Raw genomic sequence first — 19,548 nt, forward strand, 5'->3', positions numbered from 1 at the left:
TGTGTGTGTGTGTGTGTGTTTATATGTGTGTATCAGTATATCTGTAAGTGTGTGTACACATTAACAACGCTGAGACATATTTTCCATAACAAAAGGATTCTCCCGCAAGACTGACATGCCTAGCAACCCACAAAATGGCTCCCTGGTGACTCAGAGCTCCCGGTGGACATTCTTAGGCGCCATAGTAACGCTATGGTAACACTTCAGAGACTAGGCAGGCGCCACATCAGACAGCGCATCTACTCAATTCACCATAGTCTGGTAGCAGAGCAAGACAATTACAATGTTGTAATACAGTCTGAATGGTCCTGATACAATGTATTCTACATAACATCTAGAAACCAACACAAAAAGCTCAATCACCCAAGAACATTTTTAGTTCTTACCAAGAGTGACTTACAGTACTGAGTGCGTACAGTGTCATTCTCCCCCCCCCCCCCCCGTGGGAATTAAACCCACAACCCTGGCATTGCCAACGCCATGCTCTACTAACTGAGCTACACAGTTCCACAATACGCAAATGATGTGGGGCAACATTGTATTTCCTGTTTTGCATCTAAGATCTTGACCCTTATCCTGTTATGACATATGGCCATGTGTCTTGTTAACGAACGTGTCACATTATTTTCTGAACATAGAGCACAGTGTGACTGAGAACATTGTTGCAGCTTCTTGTGGACATGATATACTGTTCTGTCAACGTGTGATATAACAGTGAGTCAGGCTTTCCATCCTGCTCAACAAAAAAATAGGAAACACCCCTTTTCTTCAGATGGCAGAACAGTTAGTTTGACTGTACAGTATTTAAGAACATTATTGTATGAGTGTTGGAAATCCCATTGTACACAACGGCTGCAATGTGATGACACACTGTAGCCTACACTCCTTGAAAAAAGGGTTCCAAAATAGTTATTCGGCTGTCCCCATAGGAGAACCCTTTTTGGTTCCAGGTAGAACCCTTTTTGGTTCTAAGAGTGTACACTATTTCACTGTGTCATCAGATCACACACGTTGCAACCATCGAACACCCAGTGTCCCATAGAATAAACCATATTGGTTTGTAAACAAAAGTGAGTTGCCTCAATCTCATTCATTTACTGTCTTTAATTACAGCCCATAATGTTCAGTTCAAAACATAAACAACGTCACAGACAACAACTGCAAAGGCTACTCCCATCATGCCCTCAATCAGTGAGAAGTGAAAGAAACAACAGGCACAAAGAAAACCGTTACACCGCCCTCCTGAATATTTACAATACCTTTATTCTTTGTCATTCTCACTCCTCAGTCACTCCTTTTCTGTCTTTTTCATCAACAGGTTGGCTGTATTCATGTGTTGTGCTGTGTTGCCTATATTTATTTCAGTACACTTTTAATGCGTTAAGTGTGTCTCGACTCCAGACCACCACCTCAGACCTCACTTCCTTCTTCCTGTGTATTGCAAAATAAAGAACGAGTCAAATCTTGTATCTCGCAGAGATACGCTCCCTCCATTCCCTCGCTCTCTTCATTTCTCCCTCTCTTTGCCTATTTTACTGGGCTGTTATCATGGGAATGGGTGGCACACAGGAGGGTTGGAGAGGTGAGAGAGAGAGAGAGAGGTAACAGTGTTTTTCTTTTCCCTCGACCAGGCATAACTTAACCTTTTTCACTCCTAAAATGACTTTGGTGAGTTCACCCTAATAGAGGGGATTTTAAAAGCTTTACAGGACTTGCATCTATCCTAAAATAGATGGGTGTGGATGCAAAAGTCTAGAAGACTAGAAAACGAAGCTAAACATCTATCACTCTCATGTAGGTCAAGTATGTAGACACTGATATAATATGATAATTCGTAAAACTCAACTGAAGTTCCTTCCTATTCAGGGGATAGCAACAGGCTATGCACCTAACTGGGTCGACTGCAAACACACAGTGTGTGGTGCACTGTGCATGACTTAGTTAGGTCTAGTGGTTCATCCAGAATGTTCCTTCAAATAACACATGCAACCTTATATCTGTAAAAAGCCTACAGGAAGAGGATCCTTCATATGAGTCGGCAGTTCTCTCGCTAGCCAGCGATGATGGGACTTCTCTGAACTTTCTAACTTCTTGTTTCAAAGTTAAGATGTATTTTTTTAACTTTTCACTCCTGATTGCCTTCACAACCGTGCTGAAAGTATCTATAACTAGACTACATATGATTTACAAACAATTGATTAACTATCAAATATATGATCTATAAGTCTATAGTCTATAAATGAGTTTTCAACAAAACACTGGCAATGTTTGTAGTCTACCCAGCATTTTATTTTGTACTGTATTGTATTTGAATGTCTATTTTAATGTGTATTTTATATTGCATTAGACAGGGCGCATTTGGAAAAGAGAGCTCTCAATATGTCTTCCCAGTCAAAATAAAGGTTCAATCAAAAATGAAAATGCAGCCTGCATAGACCACCATACATATCTGTGTCTGTTCTAGAAGGACATATGCCCTCCTACATGCTCTCCCTGGTCTGGCCATGACACCTTCCCGCCTTCCAACCTCCAAGGCCATGTGATAGACACACAGCTGATAGACACACACAATACTGACTAGTGTGTATTGACAGACTTCAGTCTGACAATGGGACCTAGAGTGGGAGAAGCCTGGAAGCAGATCTGTGCTGTCTTGTCAATTGTCACATGACATAAGCAATAAAGTTCAAACAGATCTGAGGCCAGCCTAGAAGAAAGCTTTTATCCAAAACGCTCAGTTCAGTGAGTCCTTTCACTATGTGACCGCAGCGGGAATTGAACCCACAACCCTGACATTGCTGGCATAACGCCCTTACCAGCTGAGCCACACAGTGCTGTCATGATGGACATGTTCCAGTTAAAGACCCAGTGGGACTATTGAATGTCCACTACCTAGACACTCTTAATGGGGTTGTGGTCTTAGTGATCTAATGGTTTAGTGTCTGCTGGTCTGTTGTGGTCTTAGTGATCTAATGGTTTAGTGTCTGCTGGTCTGTTGTGGTCTTAGTGATCTAATGGTTTAGTGTCTGCTGGTCTGTTGTGGTCTTAGTGATCTAATGGTTTAGTGTCTGCTGGTCTGTTGTGGTCTAGTGATCTAATGGTTTAGTGTCTGCTGGTCTGTTGTGGTCTAGTGATCTAATGGTTTAGTGTCTGCTGGTCTGTTGTGGTCTAGTGATCTAATGGTTTAGTGTCTGCTGGTCTGTTGTGGTCTAGTGATCTAATGGTTTAGTGTCTGCTGGTCTGTTGTGGTCTAGTGATCTAATGGTTTAGTGTCTGCTGGTCTGTTGTGGTCTAGTGATCTAATGGTTTAGTGTCTGCTGGTCTGTTGTGGTCTAGTGATCTAATGGTTTAGTGTCTGCTGGTCTGTTGTGGTCTAGCACACAGAGACAGGGCATTACTGCCATGGCTGGATGGCCATCATAACAGTAGCAGCAGATAGAAAGCCTCTCGTTCCAATTTTACTCAAAAACATGGCATTTGAGTGTCGATATGAATCTTGTATATTGATGAGTTATTACTAATTCCATGTGTCTGTACAGGAATAGTTTGGAAGGACTTCGCTAATAACACAGGCTACTATAGTGGCAGGTAGCCTAGTGGTTAAATTGTTGGGTCAGTATCAAAAGGTCACTGGTTCTAATACCTGAGCAGACAAGATGAAAAATATGTTGATGTGCCCTTGAGCAATGCACTTACACCTAACTTGCTCCAGGGGTGCTGTACTACTATGGCTGACCCTGTAAAACAACCCATTTCATTGCACCTATCTGGTGTAGGTGACAATTCAACAACAGTACATCATATTGATGTGTATATGGAATAGGTCATGGTGTAGTTTATACTGCACAACTCAACTGCTTCCAGAGTAAACTCTTCTTTGGCAGTAGCCTGAGAGAAGCCATCAGATATTCCTGAGACTGAAGGGGGGGGGGGGGGGGGGCGTGTCCAATTCCCTTTTCTGAAGTGTCTATACTTGCCGCTGGTTGCCAAATAAATCCAGCCCAAATCCTGCCTGCCGCTCCCCTCTCATTCCCCTACATGGCTCACTACGATCACACTAAGCAACTCTGTCTAACAGTTTTGCTGTGACCTGACAGCCAGAAACAGCATGACAAAGGATCATTGTGAAACAACACACTCACTCATATGCTGTGTGTGTGTGTGTGCCACTTGAGTTCATGAGTTGACTCAGTGCCCCTAGACTCAGTGTGATAAGTGGGTACATCAGACACTCAGCAACAGGCCTGTGCATGCTGCTACCGGCGGGTGCTTTAGACTAGACAAGACATCCAGCCGGCACACTGGCCCACTCATACACAGTCAGAGGATATTCATATAGACAAACAACATGGCAGGAAACTAGCCTGGTCCCTGGGCTGTTTGGTCTGTTTTGCTGTCTCCAGGTTGTTGGCAAAACAGCACAATGAGACATGATACCAGGGCCTGTATGTGTGCTGATCTAGGATCAGTTTCAATACTCCTACTCCAAGATAAACACTTCTAACTCCTAAATCAACACTCCTACCTCCTAGATCAGCACTCCTCCTCCTAGATCAGCACTCCTACCTCATAGATCAGTACTCCTTCCCCTAGACCAGCACTCCTTCCCTAGATCAGCACTCCTACCTCCTAGATCAGCACTCCTACCTCCTAGATCAGTACTCCTTCGCCTAGATCAGCACTCCTACCTCCTAGATCAGCACTCCTACCTCCTAGATCAGCACTCCTACCTCCTAGATCAGCATTCTACCTCCTAGATCAGCACTCTACCTCCTAGATCAGCACTCCTACCTCCTAGATCAGCACTCCTACCTCCTAGATCAGCACTCCTTCGCCTAGATCAGCACTCCTACCTCCTAGATCAGCACTCCTACCTCCTAGATCAGCACTCTACCTCCTAGATCAGCACTCTACCTCCTAGATCAGCACTCTACCTCCTAGATCAGCACTCTTACCTCCTAGATCAGCACTCCTACCTCCTAGATCAGCACTCTGACCTCCTAGATCAGCACTCCTCCTCCTAGATCAGCACTACTACCTCCTAGATCAGCACTCCTAGCTCCTAGATCAGCACTCCTCCTCCTAGATCAGCACTCCTCCTCCTAGATCAGCACTCCTACCTCCTAGATCAGCACTCCTCCTCCTAGATCAGCACTCCTCCTCCTATATCTGCACTCCTCCTCCTAGATCAGCACTCCTCTTTCTAGATCAGCACTCCTACCTTCTAGATCAGCACTCCTACCTTCTAGATCAGCACTCCTACCTCCTAGATCAGCACTCCTACCTCCTAGATCAGCACTCCTACCTCCTAGATCAGCACTCCTCCTCCTATATCAGCACTCCTCCTCCTATATCAGCACTCCTCCTCCTATATCAGCACTCCTCCTCCTAGATCAGCACTCCTCCTCTTAGATCAGCACTCCTCCTCTTAGATCAGCACTCCTACCTCCTAGATCAGCACTCCTACCTCCTAGATCAGCACTCCTCCTCCTAGATCAGCACTCCTACCTCATAGATCAGCACTCCTCCTCCTAGAGCAGCACTCCTACCTCCTAGATCAGCACTCCTCCTCCTAGATCAGCACTCCTCCTCCTATATCTGCACTCCTCCTCCTAGATCAGCACTCCTCTTTCTAGATCAGCACTCCTACCTTCTAGATCAGCACTCCTACCTTCTAGATCAGCACTCCTACCTCCTAGATCAGCACTCCTACCTCCTAGATCAGCACTCCTACCTCCTAGATCAGCACTCCTCCTCCTATATCAGCACTCCTCCTCCTATATCAGCACTCCTCCTCCTATATCAGCACTCCTCCTCTTAGATCAGCACTCCTCCTCTTAGATCAGCACTCCTACCTCCTAGATCAGCACTCCTACCTCCTAGATCAGCACTCCTCCTCCTAGATCAGCACTCCTACCTCATAGATCAGCACTCCTCCTCCTAGAGCAGCACTCCTACCTCCTAGATCAGCACTTCTACTCTGAGACACTTTATGGATACAGGCCCAGGCTAGCAGAAAACTGGGATCCAGGCTTTGACTCTCTATAGGTACCTGAAACATTGGTTTAAAGGCCTTCTGTTCAGTTTATGACATTTCTGGCTGATGTGTGATGTGGGGGCAGGGAGCTGGCTGAGGACAAGGCCTGTTTACATGGCAACAGGAAAGTCACAAGGATACTGTACTGACATCAGTGGCTCCTTAGATAAACCATAGAGCAGGGATCATCAACTAGATTCAGGACAATGTTTTCTTGAGCGGATGGTCGGTGGGCCGGAACATAGATACAAATCCTTTGTAGACTGCAAATTGACTGCAAGAAGCCCAAACAGATAATAGCATAATAATTTCAAACCTTGCTTACATTTGTATACGATCATGTCTCTCTATTATGCGTGGGAATACTTTGTAACAGATTTCCCAAATTAAAATCACTTGGAGCTGATTTTCTGGTGTTTTTACAGTCTTATGTCCACCAATGAAAATTCCAACAAAAAATGATGATTATTCAAATACATTTTTGTTTGGCTCAGATAACTTGGGTGGCCAAATAAAATCACCTGCCAGTTGGGGAACCCTGCCATAGAGAATGTGCCTAAAAGGCAACTATTGTCTGTCTCTCACTCCCTTTCTTACAAACTAGTCATACTGAATGGATATCAGTGAATCCAATTTAACATGACTTAGATTACATTGGAATTAATGACTGTAAGTCGCTTTGGATAAAAGTGTCTGTTAAATGGCATATATATATTATATATATTATTACAAACCTAGGCCTCTATCTTCATCATAATATGACTAGGGTGGGGCCTAAATGCTGAATTACCGACAACGTATTGTAAGCCTGCTATGTTGGTAATCAGTTGAGGTTTGAAGTGCAGGTCTATTCCAACATGTGATGACATTGACTGGAGGGATTAAGGCTAAACAGGATGGAGGACCTCGATGACTCAACAAATCTTCTGAACAACAACTCAACCCAAAGTCCAACCACCATTTGGAAGTGCAACTGCAGCGAAGGACAGGCTGACTATCTGTCTACCTCTTGAGAGACATGTGACATGCCACGCAGTGAGTGACGTTTTAGAAAGTCGTTATGGCAAAACTTAAATAAATCAGTGTTAATGATGCACTATAGCTGAGGGCCAATTGTTTCCGCTGCAGTGGTGTGTGTGTGAGTGTGTGTGTGTGAGTGTGAGTGTGTGTGTGTGTGAGTGTGTGTGTGAGTAATAACCATATGGCATTCTAGATATCACCACATGGGTGTTGTCACACAAACAACTTCTGCTTCTGTGAGAGAGCAGACTGAGCAAACCTCACCGTTATAAGCTGTCAATACACATCCACTCTATTGATTATTCTGTTATAGAAATGAATTGGCAATGAATTAATCATTGCCCGCAAAGCAACATTTGACTAATAGCTTTGTCCTATATACGTGTTCAAGTCAAATGGGCAAAGGCTGTAGAATAGACTATCCGACTTTGCTTTCTGATTCTTCTGATTCCATTTAGTGGGAACAATGGACCATGTGGGAGACATACTGGCCTAGGCCATAGGGGGGTATTCATTTCCATATGATCAGTGTACATAATAGGGCAACAATGAATATCACTTAGTCCTTAAATTGAACATAAACAGCGCATCTCTTGATAGATGTAGGCTGAAGCAGCACAGCTGCAAGCCTTTGATAAATGCAGGATTGATTATTTGTAAAGGGTATTTTTAATGGGAAACGTAAAATATTTTTCTGCACGCTGATTATGATGATGTTGCGATATAAATCTGTTTGGGAGTGGGACACACGCGGCCGGTCCCCACCCATCATTCACGAGTCATTGTTTCCATTTTTTTCCACCCACAACCCTTTTTTCAAAAATAACGGTGCGAAGAGAATGCGAAGAAAGGGAACATTTCTTACCATATTTCGAGTCCGGAGTCGGGTTCTTCTCGTTTAGCTCCATGGTTGAATACTTGGGTGTTCTCGCTGCTGCCTGCGGATCAAATTTTGGACAGTTACCATGGAAATGTCGAAGAAAAAAAACATCAATAACACAGTGAGCGATTCCCTATTCGCCGTCAAAACCGAACGTACTGTGTGTGGCAAGACCCATCCCAAATCATGATACATTCCATACCACGAGAGAGAGAGACAGTGGCCAATCAGCTATAAAAACTAACAACTGACAGCTTGCTCGGCCAATTAAATAATCCTGAAGGCCGGACCAAAACTATTTATTTCTTGCTGCCACTTCAAAGGAATGTGAAGAAGGGTTGTGCTGTCAGACACTGTGAATAGCCTATTTTAATGTACAAATCACTAGGCAAAAGTATTCTTTACAACATGCAAATAACATATAGAGACTGTAAGTTGTTAAAACTTAAAGGAAATCTCTCACAGCTTTGAGTGGAAAAATTCACTTGATAGCAAACAAAATCTAAAAGAATGCAAACAGTAAAAAGGTGCATGCAGTGAAGAGAGGAAGATAGAGAGCACTTAACAGAGAGAGAGAAAGCGAGAGAGAGAGAGTGAGAGAGAGGAAGAGATAGAGCACTTGTGTTAAAATAACAGAGAGAGAGAGAGAGAGAGAGAGAGAGAGAGAGAGGGAGGGGTTTCTGAGGCTTTTCACCTAAAGAGCAGAAACCCAGACTTCACCAAGGAAATCAGGAATATAGACATTGTCATCCTGCAAGAAACATGGTATAAAGGAGATGGACCGACTGGTTGCCCTCTAGGTGTTACACAGGGAAGAGACTCAGGGGGTATGCTAATTCCCACATTTTTGGGGGTCTTGCCTGTTTTGCATGTAATTTTGTCATTAATATGTGTTACATATCAGTTTGCAAACAATGTAAAATATATATATATATAATGGAGTTAATAGAGCCACATACAAACATGGTCTATTTTTGTTTTCTTGAGTAAGGCAGCTCCATAATGACAGTGTTTCAGCCTAGCTAAGTGCTTTCTGTGGTGGTGGATCAAGCCAACAGAACATACAGAGCTTTACGCCGCGATTGGCTCAGTGTTCTGTCACTCATGGGGACACTACTTCACCTCCAAGGCTAAGGGTAGACCTCGAACATTCTAGCACTTTGGATGCTGCCATAGAGTTAAATTAGAAGTTCCCATCCAAGAAGGCTCAAGGTCATTGGCCACAGATAAAATGACATCAAATCATGTTATATCTACAGTAGCATTGATCGGACTGATCATGTCAACTTCATACTTTCAAAATCTTAGCTAGCAGTCATCATCATGAATGAAGTCAACAATCTACTAGCAAATCCTTTTTAATCCTTGTCATACAAAGATATATAATGAAGAAAAAGTATAGATGAAACGTATTGGTGCTCATCGGGCCATTGGACATAAACATTACACAACAAGTTGGAAATCGTAAATTCAACAATGAGTGGTTTGGAAGGAATCAGTGACAGTGGCTGTGGGGTCCCAATTCTGGGATTTTCCAAATTTAAAATGATAAACGTTCAACATGGTCAATGAAGTGTGATTTGTGTCGTGCTCAAAACAACTGTTAACTCGTAACTGCAAAAACTTGACTTCAGTGAGTTCAAGACAACTGGGAAGTCGGGAATAAACAAGCTCTGACTGGGAAAATAAGTTTTGAACGGTCATCCAACTCGGAATTGTAAATCTGGCCTCTTTCTAGAACTACGACCTGAAGATCAATGATGTCATCATATTTCGACTGTGTTTTTTTCAGAGTTTCCAGATGTTTTGAAAGCACCATAAATCCAGAGAATGCCAAATTTTGATAGCAAAATTTGCCCACAAAGGACCCCCACACCACCTTCCTGTTCAAGTGAGCACAGCACAACAAGGTGAGTCCAAAAATGTATTGTATGCTGCTGTTAGTAGCCAATGTGCCTCACCCTAATAATTTGGTCTATTTACCCCTCTTAATTTCGCCTACTGTTCTGACTTGGTGGTGCACATGTAGCCTATAGCCTGTTTTAGAGAAAGATTTTAGAGAATATTGTAAGAGCTTTCATTGTGTGTTTATATTCCCCCTTTATTTATTCTATGGTTCTGACTTGGTGTACAGGGAGAACACTGTAAGAACGGCCCATGTTCTGAATTCTGTCGCTGTACATTTCAAAAGTGCTTAAAAAATGGTCATATTGACTATGTCCGTCCTAGCTCGCTCATTAATGTCTTAATCGAAATCACGGATTGCCTTTTATCCACTTGTCGTCCCCTTATGCCACAGTTTGTACATCTCAATTGTCATTAAAAACCATATTTGTTTAATAGCAGCTATGTTTTTTTAAGTCAGTAAATAAAGCTGAATTAACTGTTTCGCTGCCAGACAAGGCTCCGCTGATAGCCAGGTGTAGCAGTGGTAAGGTGTTGGGACTGCTGTTGGGACAGCTTTATGTAGGCCCTAACAGTTTGTGGGAACCGTTTGTCATCGTTATAGTACAGTTAATGTATTGTTTAGTGTTGTGTTGTGGCTTTGCTGGCATGCATCCCACTTTATTTATTTTTGCCCCACCAAGATTTACATGCTAAAATCGCCACTGCAAAGAACTATACCTACCTCGCCCTAAACATCAACACCACAGGTAACTTCAACCAGGCTGTGAACAATCTAAAAGACAAGGCAAGGGCCTTCTACGCCATCAAAAGGAACATAAAACTCGACATCACAATCAGGATCTGGCTAAAAATATTTCAATCAGTTATAGAACCCATTGCCCTCTATGGTTGTGTGGTCTGGGGTCCACTCAGCAACCAATAATTCACAAAATGGAACAAACACCGCAAAATATACTTTGTGTACAACGGAAAACCCCAAACAATGCATGCAGAGTATTAGGACTATACCCACCAGAAAAGAGCTGTTCAACTATACGACCACCTAAAAGGAAACAATGTCGACACGTTCCACCACAAAGCTCTCACCTGCAGAGAGACAAAACTAAAGAAAAGTCTCCTCAGCCAGCTGGCTCTGTTCACAAACATAAAACGACCCAACAGAGCTTCAGGACAGCAACACAATTACTTGACACACTGGAAATAATCAACCAATAAACAGAGAAAATTGGAACGCTATCTGTCCCTAAACAGAGAGTAAACAGTGGCAGAATACAGGACCACTGTGACTGACCCAAAATTAAGAAAATCCTTGACTATGTACAGACATTGAGCATAGCCTTGCTATTGATAGAGGTCGCCGTAGGCAGACCTGGCTCTCTCTCTCTCTCTCTCTCAGAGAGAGAGAGAGAGAGAGGACAGGCTATGTGCTCACTGCCCACAAAATGAGGTGGAAACTAAGCTGCACTTCCTAACCTTCCAAATGAATGACCACATTAGACATACATATTTCCCACAGATCACACAGACCCACAAAGAATTTGAAAACAATCAAACATTGATAAACTCCCATATTTGGTAGGTGAAATACTGCAGTGTGCATTCATAGCAACACGATTTGTGGCCCATTGCCTTGAGAAAAGGGCAACCAGTGGAGCACAAACAACATTGTAAATACCACCAATTTCATATTTATCTTCCCCTACTATTTGTACTACAATTATTTTGCACATTGCTAAAACACTGTACATAGCTGATAATATAACACTTGAAATGTCTTTATCTTTTTTAAAACCTTTTTCAGTGCAATATTTACTGTTAAATTCAAATAGTTTTTTGTTGATGTTGTTTTGTATCTTCTCACTTTTGTTTGTTGTTTATTTCACGTGTTTTGGCAATGTAAACACATGTTTCCCATGCCAATAAAGCCCCTTTCAATTGATTTAAGAGAGAGAGAGATCCTACCTCGGCAACCGTGTAGGCCGGGTGACATAGCAATTAGAGGCTATTGTGGTCAGCCCTAACAACCCTATCCTTGCTTTCAGGGGTGTCATGTGGATGAACTATGCCAAGATTCGTCTAACATAACATACCATGAATAATGAATGAGGTTACACTTCTTATATTTAGTTTCCTGGCCTTTGAATGCTTGGAAGTAATCATGTTTGCCTAATTAATCATTTCTGCATAGTGCATTTTATGTTGTTGTTCATTTGCATTGACAACTGTAATCATTATACACACATTTCATTCAGCAAACCGATCTATTCAAAGTATCGTGTTGAGCTATTTACTTTTTCTATATGAAAATATCCCAACCACACATGTTGTTCACCAAACAAACACATTTAGGCTTATGTCATTCAATTCTGATTAATGCCACATAGCCTAATATCAGTGGCGTAAAGTACTTCAGTAAAAATACTTTAAAGTACTACTTAAGTAGTTTTTGTGGGTATCTGTACTTTACTATTTATATTTTGGACAACTTTTACTTTTACTTCACTACATTCCTAAAGAAAAGTATATCATTTTTACTCCATACATTTTCCCTGACACCCAAAAGTACTCATTACATTAGCAGGACAGGAAAATTGTTATCAAGAGAACATCCCAGGTCATCCCTACTTATCTGGAGGACTCCTTAACACAAATGCTTTGTTTGTAAACTATTGCCTAAGTGTTCGAGTGTTCCCCTGGCTATCCATAAATTTAATAAACAAGAACATCGTGCTGTCTGGTTGCTTACTGTAGGGAATTTGAAACGATTTATACTTTTACTTTTGTTTGCAATTACATGTACTTTTGATACTTAAGTATATTTATAACCAAATACTTTTAGACTTTACTCAAGTAGTATTTTACTGGGTGACTTTCACTTTTACTTGAGTAATGTTCTATTAAAGATATCATTACTTTTACTCAAGTATGACAATTGTGTACTTTTTCCACCACTGCCTAATATAAAGCCTACATTTCACTTCTCAATATGTTTAATTAAAAACGTTCAACAAATATGTTTTTTGTTTTGTTTTTTAACAAATATGTGTATGATTATGGTAAATAAACCCTATAATTGCATAATACTTTTAATATTACACTCCTATACAGTTGTGGTCTCTTCGGGCTTGGTTTAAGATACAGTATTTTGAACCTAGTCTTCAGAAGCACATGGCCATTTGGCCATTTGTCACCTGTACCTATTTTTTAAAATAATCTAGTGGTGCATTCACGACAACTGGGAACTCTGAAATATACGAGGTCAAATAATCACGTCAGTGATCTTCAAGTCGGCCCTCTAGGCCGAGTTGGAATTCCGAGTTGGATGACCGTTCAAAATAATATTTCCCAGTCGGAGATCGTTTTTTTCCGAGTTTTCAGTTTTCTTGACCCCACTGAAGTCGGAGATTTACGAATTCCCAGTTGCCAGTTGTTTTGAAGGCGGCATATGACGAACATATTTAACGAATTGGCAAATCAAAAAATTCCGAGTAGCATTTGAACGCGGCATTTATAAACTCACAGCCAATGAGATGGGAAGGAAGTGTGCCAACGCCCCTCGGTCAGATGGCTATACATTAGCGCCATTTTGAGTGTGGCATTCTTCACTTTTGGAAAAAAGTCCAAAAAGAAAAATCAATGACAAAAAGTATTTAACCCACACATAACTTTATAAATCATTACACTCTAAATAGTTTTATAATGAAAATATATATGCATTTGTTTTTATGCTTTAATTCAAGGTTAACAAAATCAAAGTTTCATAACGCACTCTGTTGCATAATCTTCTAGGTGTCGTGTCTATTGGCTTGACTCGCTTATGATGAAAAGCTGTCTTCACGCAGCCATTTGACGTCACATTGCCGCGATTACAAAACAACCAGCATTGCATGAGATAAGGCCATCATCATTCGACGTTATCAGATCCTCGGAAATAATTATCAGACAAGAACAGGTACAGTAATGATACTATGTTGTGCATGAAGTTGCTCACTGCAATGTTACATTGTTGCGGAGGAAGACTTGTTTTTACTGCTACTGTTTAGACCCTGGTGTTCAACATGTGTTATACAATGTTTTGTAACAGGCTTGTGTAATGAAGGACAGCTACCATAACACATGACATTTCTTATCTTATTCGTTCAAATAGAGCTATGGGAGGAACACCAGGAAATTGATATTAAAACAAGAATCTGTACCATAGGATTTTCCCTTTTGATTATAACTGCCATTATTGGTACAGTATCTTACAGTATTGTCACTAAAATGCTTCAAATGTGATTGTTGACCATCACATTGTTTTAAATGTCATACATTTTTCTCAAAATAAATAATTCACTTGATAATATGATAATATCATGTTTTGTAAATGTATAATCTTTACTCTCCTTAGTGTACCATTAAATGTGTCCTGTGTTGTGATTTCTTTCAGACTGTGTACCATGGCTCTCAGAGGTGCTGTGACTCGTTTGCTCTCCAACGCTAGGAAACGTGCTGCAGTCTCAGCCTCCCGGGCACAGGGCACAGCAGCAGCGTCACTAGCCCAAAACGGTGAGTTTACATGTGAGCAACAAATAACATAGAATGGGATTGTATTAAAGTGACATTTTTAAGTTTTTAGAATGTATTGCTGCTTTTGTGTTGGTCTCGGTTGATGACTTATTGTGCCGTTGACTCTTTCAGAAGCCGAAGTGGTCGCCAAGAAGCCAGTAAAAGCACGTAAGTCATTTATACAAGTTAAACTCGTAAAGCTACAGTATTGGACAAACCGCATCTTGTGTACATTACCAATGTATTACATATGTAAACTTAACCGCTAGATGCCACTGGCTACACATGGTGTATTATATTATGAAACGTGGTGGTGGACAGTATGACATCACCATGTTTGTGTCACCTCATGTTCTAATTCCCATGGCCCTCTACAGCCAAGGTGCAGTTTAACTGGCGTGACGCCCTGGAGCTGGACGGCCTGCTGACAGAGGAGGAGGTGATGATCAGAGACTCTTTCAGGACCTACTGCCAGGAGAAACTAATGCCACGCATCATCATGGCCAACAGACACGAACGTAAGAACTGGCACAGTGTGTAAGCACAGACACAGGCTGAGGCATGGTCATGGCCAACAGACACGAACGTAAGCACTGGCACAGTGTGTAAGCACAGACATAGGCTGAGGCATGGTCATGGCCAACAGACACGAACGTAAGCACTGGCACAGTGTGTAAGCACAGACATAGGCTGAGGCATGGTCATGGCCAACAGACACGAACGTAAGCACTGGCACAGTGTGTAAGCACAGACATAGGCTGAGGCATGGTCATGGCCAACAGCGACAAGCTGAGGCACTGACAAATGGCCAGCGGACACGAACGTCAGCACTGACACATGGCCAACGGAGATAAATGTCAGCACTGACACATGGCCAACAGAGACACACGTAAACACTGACATTTGGCCAACAGACACAAATGTAAACACAGGCTGAGGTGCTATTCCTGGAGAGAAGACTTCTCATGTCACACAATGAACTTCTCTATAAACTATTTATTCATGCTCACTTTTTGTTTGTTTATTTCCCCCCCCCCCCCCCCCCACAGATTTCCACCGTGAGATTGTCTCAGAGATGGGAGAGCTGGGTGTCTTGGGGCCAACCATCCAAGGTAAATAACACATGAAACATGCATCATCCTGTTATTGATGTGTTCATACTCAATCTTCATGCTCAACTCGATTAGTCCACTAACTGTCCATCTTCCTCAACTTTGTCTCTTCTTCACCCAGGTTATGGTTGTGCCGGAACCAGCTACGTGGCCTACGGGCTCATTGCCAGGGAGGTGGAGAGGGTGGACAGTGGCTACCGGTCAGTCATGAGTGTCCAGTCCTCACTGGTCATGCACCCCATCAACGCCTACGGCACAGAGGAACAGAAGGAGAAGTGGCTACCCAGGCTAGGTAAGCAATAACTACTATATATTCCATAGTAAAATGACACATAGTATAGAAACTAGATCTGGGCGATATGGAAAAAAATCCATATCCGGATAAATTGACTGAAGTATCACAATAACAATAAATTCATAACTTTTTTACATTACCCTTAAAACTACTACTTCTTTAGATGTTGTAGCTATCGATTGAAGAAAGGAAAAACCCGCACTCGCTCAACTATCAATTGTCCCATTAGCAATAGCCCATATTAGCAGACTTACTTCATTTCAAACTTCACATTCCTCTAGTAAAGGATTCTTATCGTTATTATCGATATCAATGTCCTCAATAAATGGTTGGTTCGGTCAGTATCAATAATTTTCGGTTTAGAAACGGTGTTGCGTTTCAGTTCATAAGTATGTAGAAAAATAACATAGATGAACAAACAACAAGTGTTTATACATAGTTCATATTGGCACATAGACAAAAGTCTAAGTTGTTGTACAAAGTAAATGTGGTGTGAAAGTGAGAATGAAACTAATGCAGACTGAAGCAGAGCTCATATTCCAGTTAGATAAGGCCTCTTCGTAATCCCATCTCTCTCTGTAATGCTGCAGCTCGTGGGGAGATCTTGGGCTGTTTCGGCCTGACTGAGCCCAACCACGGCAGTGACCCCGCGGGCATGGAGACCAAGGCCAAGTACAACCCCTCCAGTAGCACCTTCACCATCAGCGGAGCCAAGACATGGTAAGGTTCTTCTAACCTGGGTACCAGTCCATCTATCTGACCAGTCGGCATGTATGTCTGACTGGGGAGGTTCTAGTCTGGGTTAACATACGTTTCTGCTTTAGTTCACTTCTTTGAAAGGCCAGGCTAGGTAGGTAGAGTAGTTATGAGTCAACTATAAAATGTCCCAATGGGGAGACATATCCCTTCAGTTATATGGCTGCTGAAAAAGGCAGGTGTAACAAACAGTACTTCCACAATGTTTGTTGTCTCCACTGTGGGAACCTTAGGTGGCATGACATGAAGGTTAGATGTACGTGTGACCGTCTCATTATGGAAAGAACGCTATGAGAGGGACCTCATGCACAGCTTCATGCATAGCCATCCATATATAGATGCAGTAACCTTACACCAGTTGTTGGCAAAGCCCACGCCAGACTGTTGGCACTGTTACGTCTCTATATATGTTTCGTAATGCAAGCAGTAACCCCATTGCCCTTGTATTAAAACTCAGGGCCATAATTATGAGCTCTTCTAGTTGGCCCTTTAGCTTTTCCCTGCCTGCCCCCCCCCCCCCCACCATATTATATACGCTTACCCTCATATATGCTGTAGTTGAACCTATAATACCCTAACTCTCACTATGGGTAACTGACTTAGCGTATTCTCTCCCCTATTCCCCAGGATCACCAACTCACCCGTGGCAGACATCGCGGTGGTCTGGGCCAAGTGTGAGGATGGCAGGATCAGAGGCTTCATCCTGGAGCGTGGCATGAAGGGCCTGGCAACGCCTAAGATCGAGGGCAAGTTCTCTCTGCGGGCGTCGGCCACGGGCATGATCCTGATGGACGAGGTGGAGGTGCCCCAAGAGAATATGTTGCCCAACGTCTCTGGACTGGCTGTGAGTAAGCCTAACTGTTGGACTCAAACACATAATGCTGTTTAGAAATACTGTAAATAAAATGATGTACTATCGGAACAATTCTGACTCAATCAAAGTTACTGGCCGAGATACTGTATGTTTAGAGAACTCTTGAGATGTGACCTAGAAAACACAGTCAGTTCTCTAAAGATGAAGAAAGGGTGCTCTGTTAAAATATAATACTGTACATGTCTCATTTCTGGTCAGGGTCCCTTCGGCTGCCTGAATAACGCCCGCTACGGTATCGCCTGGGGAGCTCTAGGTGCTGCCGAGTTCTGCTTCCACGCTGCCCGCCAGTACACACTGGACAGGTAAACACCTCTCTCCCTACTCATTATGTCATCAACTCTATTCATTCAGAGCACTTTTTGGTATGAACGGATGAAGTAGCTTGTTCAGGAAGACATTAGCTCAGTAGTAAAGAGTATTGAAGGGAGTCAAGCTGCCATTCTGACTCTTCTTACAGTATTTTAGGACCCTATTCTATGTCGCTGACATCTGATTCGTTCTCTTTTGTTTTGGTCCATTCAGGATCCAGTTTGGCGTGCCCCTGGCCAGGAACCAGCTGATGCAGAAGAAGATGGCTGACATGCTGACAGAGATCACCATCGGCCTGCAGTCCTGTCTGGCCCTAGGCAGACTCATCGACGACAAGAAGTGAGTGGAGTCCCCACTGAGTGAGCGAAATGTTTGCTTTTGGATGTGAGGAGAGACTGCAGTGTGTGTTTATGCATTGGTCTGTGTACTAGTTTCAGTTTTAATATGTGAAGAGAGACTATCTCTGTGTGTGTACTGTATGTGTCCATCTTTCTTCATTATATTAAACACCGACCTCTATCCTGTGTGTCTTCCCTCCCTCAGAGCGGCCCCTGAGATGATCTCCATGCTGAAGAGGAACAGCTGTGGGAAGTCCCTGGACATCGCCAGGCAGGCCCGAGACATGTTGGGAGGCAACGGCATCGCAGACGAGTACCACATTATCAGACACGTCATGAACCTGGAGGCCGTCAACACATACGAAGGTGAGGAGAAGATTGATTGAATATGGTATTTAAAGGATGGAAAGGTTGGATAGGAGAACAGGTGATTGGAACATGAGCAGAAAGTAGTCTGGCTTGGAGAGGGACAATGAGACTGGATGACCAACAGAGGTCAGTAGTGTACAAATGAAGTGTTACAGTTACTTGTTGGTTTTGTGGTATAATTCTCAGTCAGTGGAGGCTGCTGAGGGAAGGACGGCTCATAATAATGTCTGGAACGGAGTCAATGGAATGGTATCAACCACATGGAAACCATGTCTTTGATACCATTCCACTTATTCAGCTCCAGCCATTACCACGAGCCTGTCCTCCTCAATTAAGATGCCACCAACCTCCTGTGCTCTCAGTATGTATGTATAATATAGCCCTACAATATCTAATGTAATTTAAATTAAAAAGTTTAGCCTTAATTGCACATTTCTCTTATCAAATAATCTACCCACAATGCCGTTGTGTTTGCTTGTTCTTCTAGGTACCCATGACATCCATGCCTTGATCCTGGGCCGAGCCATCACTGGACTGCAGTCATTCACTGTTGAGAAGTAAACTCTCCTCCTTGTCCTCCTATTACAACGGACTGAATAACGGACTTAAAGTAGACTGGGAAAGCCTTGAGCTGCCCATCTATCTGCCTTCTGAGAAGTAATCACTGAGGGTGTTGTGCCTGACTGCTGATGGACTTCCATCCCCAAGTGCCTCTGTTTGGTGAGAGAATATTAAAGTACAAGTCAACCTGAAAGAAACACTGGGTCCAAATATGAGACGGTTTTGTTTTGCTTATGTACCTGTACTCAATCAATCTACGATTGAAATACAATGTCAGCTTGAATGTTGATACAGTAGCTTCAGTCTCCTACTACGAAGGGATGTCACAATGGCATGTAGCATGTTGATAAGGGATCTGTATCGATTAGAAAGATATGTTATGGAATAAGTTCACTTAATGGGTGAGAGGTTGTACAGTATGTATGTGTATCTTTAGAGATTTGTTCACAACTGGTCTATTTGATTTATTTCTAGGTGAAAGAAATTAACTGTACATAAAGCATATTTTGAAATTATGAATTGTACAATTTCGTAATTGTGA

The 19,548-nt window shown here is 42.4% G+C and overlaps 2 protein-coding genes across 7 annotated transcripts in view; one reads left to right on the plus strand and one right to left on the minus strand.

The window, feature by feature from the left end:
* Positions 1-8,611, minus strand: part of LOC149975672 (choline transporter-like protein 2) — a 24,571-nt gene extending 15,960 nt beyond the window's left edge. For 2 of the 4 annotated variants that reach the window (XM_090204476.1, XM_090204474.1), the window contains exon 1: positions 7,923-8,611. In XM_090204476.1, the coding sequence (XP_090060602.1) occupies positions 7,923-7,965 (43 nt within the window). In that variant the 5' untranslated portion in view covers positions 7,966-8,611. Of the gene's footprint in view, positions 1-1,259; positions 4,355-7,922 lie in introns of those variants that run through there. The other 2 variants (XM_090204477.1, XM_090204475.1) reach the window with 1 other exon arrangement.
* On the plus strand, positions 6,851-19,522 carry LOC110485681 (glutaryl-CoA dehydrogenase, mitochondrial). 3 transcript variants are annotated; one of them, XM_090204478.1, is made up of 14 exons: positions 6,883-7,072; positions 9,730-9,847; positions 13,635-13,797; positions 14,275-14,393; positions 14,526-14,561; positions 14,771-14,911; positions 15,443-15,505; positions 15,627-15,797; positions 16,391-16,520; positions 17,184-17,400; positions 17,629-17,732; positions 17,953-18,078; positions 18,283-18,443; positions 18,934-19,522. In XM_090204478.1, exons 4-14 carry the CDS (start codon positions 14,285-14,287, stop codon positions 19,005-19,007), a joined length of 1,332 nt encoding a protein of 443 aa, XP_090060604.1. In that variant the 5' UTR covers positions 6,883-7,072; positions 9,730-9,847; positions 13,635-13,797; positions 14,275-14,284; the 3' UTR covers positions 19,008-19,522. The 3 variants fall into 3 exon arrangements, with proteins under 3 accessions (XP_090060605.1, XP_090060604.1, XP_036805239.1); XM_090204479.1 differs by lacking the exon at positions 9,730-9,847 and having other exon boundaries at positions 6,851-7,072; XM_036949344.2 differs by lacking the exons at positions 6,883-7,072; positions 9,730-9,847 and having other exon boundaries at positions 13,589-13,797.
* Positions 19,523-19,548: the final 26 nt, after the last annotated feature.

This window comes from Oncorhynchus mykiss, chromosome 17 (assembly GCF_057628025.1).
Source record: "Oncorhynchus mykiss isolate SJ-2025 chromosome 17, ASM5762802v1, whole genome shotgun sequence".
Taxonomy (NCBI): Eukaryota; Metazoa; Chordata; class Actinopteri; order Salmoniformes; family Salmonidae; genus Oncorhynchus; species Oncorhynchus mykiss.

Excerpts from the sequence above, each read along its gene's own strand:
- LOC110485681 (XM_090204479.1), top strand. The coding sequence starts at position 14,285 with ATGGCTCTCAGAGGTGCTGTGACTCGTTTGCTCTCCAACGCTAGGAAA. Across the intron at positions 15,798-16,390 it reads GAAGTGGCTACCCAGGCTAG|CTCGTGGGGAGATCTTGGGC; the intron begins GTAAGCAATAAC and ends GTAATGCTGCAG. Across the intron at positions 16,521-17,183 it reads ATCAGCGGAGCCAAGACATG|GATCACCAACTCACCCGTGG; the intron begins GTAAGGTTCTTC and ends CCTATTCCCCAG.